Source organism: Apis cerana, linkage group LG14 (genome assembly GCF_029169275.1).
Source record: "Apis cerana isolate GH-2021 linkage group LG14, AcerK_1.0, whole genome shotgun sequence".
Classification (NCBI taxonomy): Eukaryota; Metazoa; Arthropoda; class Insecta; order Hymenoptera; family Apidae; genus Apis; species Apis cerana.
Window position 1 is genome coordinate 9,774,903 of NC_083865.1, and position 9,848 is coordinate 9,784,750.

The 9,848-nt window shown below is 46.1% G+C and overlaps 1 protein-coding gene across 5 annotated transcripts in view; it reads left to right on the forward strand.

Annotated features, from left to right (window-relative positions):
• The window catches only part of LOC108001038 (uncharacterized), a 31,939-nt gene extending 24,043 nt beyond the window's left edge, over window positions 1-7,896 (forward strand). For 3 of the 5 annotated variants that reach the window (XM_062084698.1, XM_062084699.1, XM_062084701.1), the window contains exons 2-4: window positions 953-1,155; window positions 2,726-2,782; window positions 3,011-7,896. In XM_062084698.1, coding sequence (XP_061940682.1) covers window positions 953-1,155; window positions 2,726-2,782; window positions 3,011-4,582 — 1,832 coding nt within the window. In that variant the 3' untranslated portion in view covers window positions 4,583-7,896. The remainder of the gene's footprint in view (window positions 1-952; window positions 1,156-2,725; window positions 2,783-3,010) is intronic. The other 2 variants (XM_017061845.3, XM_062084700.1) reach the window with 2 other exon arrangements.
• The last annotated feature ends 1,952 nt before the right edge of the window (window positions 7,897-9,848 follow it).

A 9,848-nucleotide genomic window follows, 5' to 3' on the forward strand; every position in this document is an offset into this window, starting at 1 on the left:
CTGGCCGAGTCGAGTCGATCCGCGCGGCGAGAGAGAGAGAGAAAGAGAGAGCGTTGAAATGCGGGTGAAGGACTTCCACGTAGCGCGTACCTTTTCTCTTCTTCCTTATCTGGGTGAAAAAAATGCGGGGAATCTAGTACTCGATCGTGTCCTTCCGTCACCGTACCGTGTCCGTACGAGCGTCCTTCGCAGGCGATAAGGAATTCCTCTGTGGAGAAAAAAGTTAATGGACGTGCTCGTTCCAGCAACCGCTTTACGCCTCCTGCGTCTTTCTCCGCTTCGTGCTCGCCGCAACAGATAACGTGGCCACTCCGCGTTGCGTCAGAGTGGCTACGTTAAGGTGTCTGTAATCTTAAAAACCAGATTCCTCCGCACACCCGTCGCTCTGTCACCCGCGATAGCGATCTGTCTCCAGCCACTGCATGGAATTGGTTGAATGGTTTCTTACCGGGCTTATCGTAAAATTGGAAAACGTGGCAGGGGGGATGTAGTAGGAGGGTCTATTTCTATCTGACGGCTGAAATAGTCGCGATCGTGGAGGCAAGCGTCGGTGGGTGTGCTGTTTCCAACGGTAATTGCTCGATACTCGAAGGGGAGGCGAAGAGAGCGACGGGAGCGATGCATCCTACGCCGTTCAATCGAATGACGTCAATCTTTCGATTACCTAAACTCGGGGAGAGGATGGGGAAGGGTTCGCCCGTGAGGAGAAGGTCCAAAGTTTATTATTATATCGTCGAATATTCCGACCGGTCGAAGCGAATCACGCTGGACGAAACCTCTTTCGGTTTAAATTAAGCAATTCACGATCGAGGTACGTGTGTTCGATTAAACGCGTAATCAACGTGAAGAGAGTAAAGGGAGTCGCTTTATCGCGAGTCGCGTAGGTTGCTCGGACAGATCGATGTAGAGCGAAATCGGTTTGGAAGCTAATTTCTTTCTATGTTCGTTCCAGGCGAGCTATACGTGGAGGACCTAGGCGAGAGGCGGATCGTTTCCATCAGAATGGGATGGCTTTGGGTCGAGGGTACTCCGATGAGGCTTCCATTGAGGGCGTTGAACCTACGCCAGGCAGCACCCAGTCTGTGTCAACCGCACGCACTGGCTCTTGGGTTCACGTTGAGCAACTCGCAGGATCAGATGCTCGCTACTTTTTGGGTAATTTGTAATTTATTTTCGGCCGTTGAGGATTAAGGAGGAGAAGTGTAGAAGAGCGAGAGGAAGTGGAGAGGTATTTTTGTCGGTAATACAACTCGAGGAAAAAGGATATCAGAGACAGGGGGGAAGAAGGAAAAGCTGAGTGGATAGGCGGAGATAGAGCGATCCGCCTAGCACACGCGACGTAATTGCATGTAAATGGCCTTTATCCCCGGCGCGATCCGTTTCCTTGCCCGCAAACACTTTCTCGCTTTGGTCGAGGAGCTCCTGTTTTGCTAAAACGCAATTTCTAATTGCGCTCCTTCAACTGCTTCGATTTCTATAGCGTTTAGTTATACAATCTGCTGCGTTCTTTGCAACAATTTCAATCTTTCCTCTCTTCGAAATTTAGACTCGAGACGATTCCATTCGAAGATTCTTCAAGATAAGAAGTTTGTAATAACTTCGATTCCCATTCGATCGCTTTTTCTCTGAAATTTTTCAAGATCAATGGACAAGAAGACGCGAAGGATACGACAATAATTGACGTTTACAATAACTTCGATTGCCTTTTTTTTTTTAAATTTGAAATCAAGTGAAACGATCCAAAAATTCTCCAAAGTCGATAGAAGACGCAGAACAATAACTTCGATTCCCATTCGATCGCTTTTTCTCTAAAATTTGAATCCAATCCAATGAAAAAAGAGGCGAAGGATATGACAATAACTTCGATTGCCTTTTTTTTGAAATTTGAATTCAGATGAAATGATCCAAAAATTCTTCAAAGTCGATAGAAGACGCAGAACAATAACTTCGATTCCCATTCGATCGCTTTTTCTCTAAAATTTGAATCCAATCCAATGAAAAAAGAGGCGAAGGATATGACAATAACTTCGATTGCCTTTTTTTTGAAATTTGAATTCAGATGAAATGATCCAAAAATTCTTCAAAGTCGATAAGAAGAACAATAACTTCGATTCCCATTCGATCGCTTTTTGTCTAAAATTTAAATCCAATCCAATGGAAGAAGACGCGAAGGATATGACAATAACTTCGATCGCTTTTTTTTGAAATTTGGATGAGACGATCCAAAAATTCTTCAAAGTCGATAGAAGACGCAGAACAATAACTTCGATTCCCATTCGATCTCTGAAATTTGGATCCAATCCGAAAATTTTTCAAGACGGATAAGAAAACGCGAAGGACACGACAATAACTTCGATCGCTTTTTTTTTGAAATTTGGATGAGACGATCCAAAATTTCTTCAAGATCAATTCTTCGTCCCCTTCGAAATTTCTCCGTATTCACCTCGAGAAATTTGTTCGAGGTCGATGGGTAATAAGATAGGAAAGGACGCGAAGGACGCGGCACTCGTGACGTAATCCGTCGTGATCCGTCCGGAAGGATTAATAAGGTCAGTAGGCAAGGTCAAAATCCGCCGCCTCGATCGCGGCGATAAGGGGACGCGTGGGAGATCCACGCGCCATTCTCCCATGACCCGCCATTGTCAAGGAGTCCCACACCATCCTCCACGCCTTTCGCGGCAAACGAGTTCCTTCGCCTCGTTGCCTTACTCGAAGGACGTTCCAGGGGTCGTTCGGCGGCCGCTCGCTCGCGGACGAATTGCCGGACCTTAATCATCCCGGGGTAAGTTGAGTTTAATCGGATCCCTCCCAATAAATGACAATCTAAAACTTAAATCGCCCAAACGAGTTTAATAACGTAATGTCGTTAACGAGGCTGCTAAAGAGATATCGTATCGTTGGTTATATTATACGTGTAGCTGGTTGGATTAAGTTTCGAAGAATGGCGAATAAGTGAAAGAGAGTGGAGAGCACGTTGTTAAGAGAGCACGTTTATTCTTTTGTTACATAGGCAGATTCGGAGGCCATCTATTGGTCGTGGGTGAGAGCGATCGCGGCAGAGTTGGTGAGGCAAACGCCGTTTCGCGCTCAGAGGTGTTTGAACTTTCTCGAGATCCTGACCATTTGTCCAAGGGGGCCCGTCCCTCTGCCGGACAGCCCCACCGAATCGAGGAGGCGTTCGAGGAGCGAGTTACGCTGTTGGCCGAGCGATTCCCCGACGGAGAAAAATTCGAGGACCGCGACAACCATCCTGGAGGAGTCGAGGAGGAGAGCCAGGAGCGAGTTGAGGGGCTGGTCCAGCAGCAATTCGAGCGACGAGGACCTTCTGGGGGATTTTCGAAGTATACCAGCGATAATAAGCAAGGAGCAGCCCATGAGCAGAACGTGGGGTTGCAGCGAGAGCAGCGAGGGAAGCGACGACAGCCTTCCTTGGAGCGGGGTGTGCCGTTCGAGCGTGGACCCCGCCGTCTCCCTTCCCGAGCCCGAGACCAGAGAGCAGAGGATCCAAAGGTACAAAGAGGCGAGGAGGCGAGAGAACGAGGCCAGAAGCAGAAGGGTGCTCGAGGAGGACGCGAGGAGACGGAAGGCTCGAGCCGAGGAGAACAACAACGACATCCTGAAGACGTACGGGTGTTCGAGCAGATCGAGGAACAGGTTGTACAATTCGGGGAACGACAACGACAATTATTGCTTCGCGTCCTCGAGGAAGGAGAACGAGGAGCACGGCAGATTGAAAAACGAGAGGAATTGCCACGGAGGTAGATTACCACCCGTGAAACCGAACGAGTCTCCATTGGTCAGGTTCGAAGAGGATCATCGGACCGAGGATGACAAAAGGAACAACAACACCACCGCCAGGAACGGGAGCACGAGTCCTGGGATACTGAGAGCGGACACGAGCGAGAGGAGAAGCCGTGCCAGAGAGAGGAGGAGCGTGAGGGAGAAGAGCGGCCAGTTGACGCAAACGCAGCAATTTACCAACACCGCGGTGTTGGAAACGCTTCAGGAGCGGAAGGAACGGCTGGCCCAATTGTCCTCCAGAATCCCGGTGCCCCGCCAACTGCTACACGTCTCCAAATCGATGGAGAGTTGGAATTCGAATTCGAACGGCGTGGCCAGAACACCGTCGACCTCACTTTCGATCCTCACCGAGCCACCTTGCGAGGAGGACGTGGCCAGACTTTTGGAACGGTGCCAAAGGGTGGACCATTACGTGCCTGTGCGGGAGAAACTGACGTTGTTCGAATCGTTGTCGAGGCTGGGCGGCCGGTTGGCCAGGAGTACCGAGGATCTCGGCCGAACGTCTTCGAAGCCGAGCCCAAGGGGGAAGCAACGTGCCAGGTCTCTTCACGATCTGAACAGAGGAGCCAGGGCCGTTCCCGTCAGGGAGATGTGCCGATTCTTCGAGGGGGACGTGGAGCAGGATACGAGTCAGAAATCCTCCCTGGCGAAAACGAGGTTTAGCGACCCAGTGACACCGACCAGGACCGCGTGGAAGGATCCCACGGCGAATTCGAGGGGCAACAACGAGGCCGCGCCTTGCGTCAGGTCGTCGACGAGAAAGAAACATTATTTGAAATAATCGCCGCGAATCCCTTTCGCGAATCCTTTCGACACTCCTTTTCGCAAGCCTTCTCGATCTAGACTCTCTATACAAATTTTATATATAATGATACGATAAGTTCGAAAGCGGGTCTTTCCCAACGGCGTGCTCCGACCGCGAAAAGAAAAACGCGTCGGAATTGCATCCTCGATTTCTGAAGATTCTTTTTCTCGATATATGATAACGTAAGATCGAGTGGTCGAGTTTTAGAAAGGATCGATATCGATCGATTTAGACCCGAATTCCGCTCGTCGCGATGGATCGTCACACTCGCGTCGAGAGAAAGTCGCTGCCTGGAGCGGTATTTTTTTTTTTCTTTTTTTTTGCTCTCCAGGATTGTGCTCGATTCGAAGCCTCGAATCGAGGGAGTGTGCATCCCTCGTGACACGATGCGCGCGCGAACGAGCAGGAAGAGATTCGACGTTTTTACATCGATCTGTTTCGTCGATTTTTCCTTATTTATTGTATTTTCGTTTCGTTCTTTTTTTTTTTTGTACGAGATTCCTCGTCGAGTCCACGAGCGTGTTCGTACGAACGTGATTCGACGTCACGAAATAAAGAGTGCGTCGAATCGAGAAACGAAGAGGAAGAGAGAGGAAGAGAGAGAAAAGAGAGGGAATAGGAGAAACCGGTAATTTCCATTCACCGAACGACTGTCACACACCGAACACCTGTCGAATGCAACCCGAAGGCGATCTTCGATTTCTCGATTATATACCCCGACCGACTCGTGGAATCGTCAATAACCGAGGGAACGAGGAAAAAAAGAAAAAAGAAAAAAAAAAGGAAAAAAAAAAAGTAAGAGACCGAACAATCCACGTGAATCGATTCTGAGGAGCTAGACACGCATCGAATGAAATAAAACGTTAAGTCGTAAGCGTTATTCTGCTATAAAAGTTGCAATCGTATTATCTGTTATATAAATAGTTGTTAACGAAGACGATAGAAGTTTTCTAAATGCCTGCAGGCAATTAGAGATTCGTTTTGTACATAAATTATTATCCTTCTTCTTCTTTTTTTTTTTTTTTCACGCGTACCTGAATACGAGAAACAAGGCGGAGGGGGGGAAAAAAGTGGCGTTTAATTCGCTCGCGTTGTGAATAATTTATCTCGTAGTTAAAAATGCCGGGAGAACGGTAGCCGAACACTATCGGTCGGATCTCGAACATCCGTTTCAACGAGCGGCGCATCAACTACTAATGTCGACTTCCGCTTTGCTCTTCCAATCGGGACGAACATCTCCATCCCTGTTTCTCCCCTGTTTCTCTCTTTCTCTTCGAGTTCAATTAGAACGTGCGAACCCCAAACAATCGTGATTTCTTTTTTTTTTTTTTTTTTCTTTATCCGAATAATCGCGTTAAAGGCCAGATGGAAAAAAAAGAAAAGGAAAAAAAAATAAGAAGAAGGACAATTTTTAACGACACGATGACAATGCGAATATTTTTCGAAAAGCGGAAGAGGCGGCTGCTCGTGTCACGATTTATCGATTATTATTATTATTATTATTATTATTATTATTATTTTTATTATATTATTTTTATTATTATTATTATTATTATTATTATTATTATTATTATTATTATTATTATTATTATTATTATTATTATTATTATTATTATTATTATTATTATTCGGCGAATGAATCATTTATTGTTACGAGGGGATTAATTAGGAGCGCTGAATAACCAAGTGCCAAACGAAATGAAAAAAGTAAAAAAAAGAAAAAAGAAAAAAGAAAAAAAACAGATATATCACGTTGCTTTTCTCGAGAAACGCGTGAAAATGCATAGAATACGCACAGTGGTTGAAATTTGTATATACTTGTTCGTATAGGATTAAGAGAGATTGATTATAATTTTTCTGTTCCGTGTTTCGTGTCTTTCGGTTATTTGAGATCGCGGGAAAGTTACGTAAGAATTACCTTTCCTGCGATCTACGAAACGATTATTTATTTACATGTGTATAAAAAAAGATAAAAAAAAATATATATGATTATTAAGATTACGTTACGTTAGTAAGTTGGTTCTGTGAGAATCGTTCGACTGATCTTGAAAAAGTGTCTCGGCGACAATTTTTACACGGTATCGTGAATCGTATGTGTTTAGACACAAAATAGCACTTTTCGTAGAGATCGACTTCCCTTTATTTTCGTATCTTCGCAAGAGCTGAAGCGAGGAAACCGTGTACGACAAATGTGTGACAATGTACGGATCAGTGTGCTTCTGCGTAAAAGAAATCTGTAAGCCGATGAAAGTATATTGGAAATACGTGTGTACGCCGATTCGACAACGGGAAAAAAAAAAAAAGAAATAATAATTTAAACACCGATGGCGAGGATGATCGAGCCTTGTGGCGAAAGAAAAAAATTTCCAAAATTTCTAGCCATTCAACTAGCAAATTTCATCGAACAAATTTTTCTCCTCTCTCTTTTGACCAACAATTTTTCCAATCTCTTTCTCCCAAACAATTCCGCAGTAAAGAATGTTCTTTCCAAAAAAAAAGAAAAAGAGGGAAAAATGCACAAAAATAAGAAATATATACGCACGATGAATTACGAGAGATTATACGTCTATCCCTACAGGAGACCCCCAGCTAACAAAACAACTTTGCAGCAAAGCTCGATCCTCTTCTGCCGACGAAGCGAGCCGACGACCGTGTTAAGGGTGAACGGTAGCAACCCCTTGCTGCCCGGATGTCTTATCTCCGCGCTCTTTCATTGGCTCAATAAAGAAAGGCCCGCGGTTATTATGCGCATTCGAGAGGAAACACGTGCAGGCCTGTAAACCGTCTGTAAAAATGTAGCAATTCGAATCCGGATAGGGTGAACGTGAGAAGTCATCCGGAGTGGCACAAGGGGTTGTTGGCGGAAAAAATGGAAAAATCTCCCGGGGCCGGACGTTGTTCCGCGAAAACACGCAGCCTGTAAAACCGGTCGATCGCCAAAGAGTCCTCTAGTCCCTGGTCGGATATAAATCCGAATAGGCTGTACGTGTGTCCCCTCCCCCCACTCCATCCCACCCCTCCGTACCGGGGCTGCGTATAACAGAACCCTCCTCCCCGAAAGAGATCATCGATCCCTGCAATACCATGGTGAATCCTATCGTCAAGTATTCGTGTCCTAAATAATAATATCGCTAATAACAATATATATATATATTAAATAGAGAGAGAGAGAGAGAGAGAGAGAGAGAGAGAGAGAGAGAGAGAGAGAGAGAGAGAGAGAACTTACTCGGCAGATTTGTATGTTACGTTTGTTGTAATAAAAATGGACGAATAATGGCCGTTACATAAAAGTGATTGTCGTTAGAAAGTGGACGGGGAAGGAGGCCTTGGCACTTCTCCTGTTGCGCTCCATCGCAGCATTTTGCTTCTCGTTCCCTTCCCCCTTCGCGCTCTCCTTTACACGCTCTCCTTCCATTATTTTTTTTCCCCCTCCTTTCTTTTTTCTCTCCACCACCCGCACGATTTTCCTTTTTCCTCGGCGCGTCTCATCCCGCCAATAATTATCCCGCGCGTTTTTTCGAGCCGAGATGCCGAGATTGCCACCAGGTTTCGCGAGGGGAAGAGGACGTTTGAGAGGAGATGAGGATTTAAATTGCCGCTTGTGCAATGCACCCACCACCGCCACCACCGTCATGAAATTATCGTATCCCCTTTTTCGAGAAGCTCGAAGAAGGAAACACCGTGCGTAGGAGGGAGGAAAGGTGGGGGAGAAGCGTGTGCGAAGAGGTCGAAGATTGAAAAGGCGGATCGTCGATGAAACCGAGTTAATTCGCGGGGCGGCTCGAAGGCCGCCGGTTTTTCCGTCCACCACGACGCCGCCGCCACTATTTAACTCTCTCGTTTATTTGGTTTACTCGTGAACCCGTTTACAGGACCGCCCACTTTACGTTCCCGTATATAATTTTCATTCCACTCGCACTCGTACTCGTACACGCGCCACCGCGAAAAATATAGAATATTCTATAGGGGAGGGAGGAGGGGGAGAATCGAGCAGCGGATAATTTATTTGCCGGCTTTAATGAAGTCAAATGTTGCGATAAATTTAACGATGTCGTTAACCGGAGTATCTGAACACGGACACGACTCCTCCAAGTTTTCGCGTACCGTTTGCTAGTGTATACGCGCGACCGTAACTGATAATCCACGACAACCTGGGCGGAGGGAAGGATTTAGGGATACGACGACGAGAAATAGGCTAACGCAATCGGTCACTCGGGGGATCGGCTCTTATCGCAATTTGCATTTTTTTTCTCGTCGAATCGCGGGCAACTCGATGCATATGCATACGCCCAAGGCACACCTGCGCTCCGTGCAATTTGTCTCCTTGATAAGGTGCTCATGTTCCCAGTTGTTAATCAGCGGTACGCGATCGCGCCACGTCCTCCTCCCCAAACCGCCTTCCCGCGAGAGAAGTTCGACGACAATTTTCTTCCCCCTTCCCTTCATCCCTTCATCGTAGTAAAATCGTTACCTCCCACGCGAAATCAGTCCAAGTTCGAATGAAAAATCGATGGAAGGCGCGGGGTCGTTGACCATTTACTGGGTTTCGTGCTAGCGTGAAGGATTTTTTTCAGGGGCACCGACTCTTTTCTTTTCCTTTTTTTCTTTTTTCTTTCTTCTTTTTTTTTTTTCGAACGAGTTATCGAACGAGCAAGCAAGCAAGCACGCTCCCACGTTGGTGAAGCGAACGAAGAAAATAGCCGACGTGAACTAATGTCGGGCGGCCATGTTACGAGCCGGTGAGGAAGGCTCGTGTTGTCCCATCGATTTCACGTGGAAGAAAACGATGGTGATCTAGCGACTGGCCACGATGATAGAGTTGGCCAACGTAAAAGCGAATCAGGTACACGAAGGCAGCAGCGCTCCGCGAACGCGACTCTCGTAATCCTGATCTATTAGTAGATAGTTAGCCGCTGGCATTTTCGAATGTACCACAAATCCCCTGCCGCGACGCTATTTACTCGTTATTCATCTGATTGGAAAGAGAGTTGAAGATTGAAATCCTCCTCCGGAAGATCTCCCGCTTTTCCAACGTGAATACGATTTTTCTCTCGTTCTATCGAAGTAACTACTGGCAATTTTTGATCATTCGACTTATTCGATCGAAAAGACGATTTAACTGATTCAACTTTTTAACGAGGACGTCGAATAGTGGCGGTTCGTTAGGATGAAAATAACGTTTTGTAATCATTGGAAGAAATTAAAAAAAAAAAAGTTGTTGGATTTTTAATCGTGGATGGAA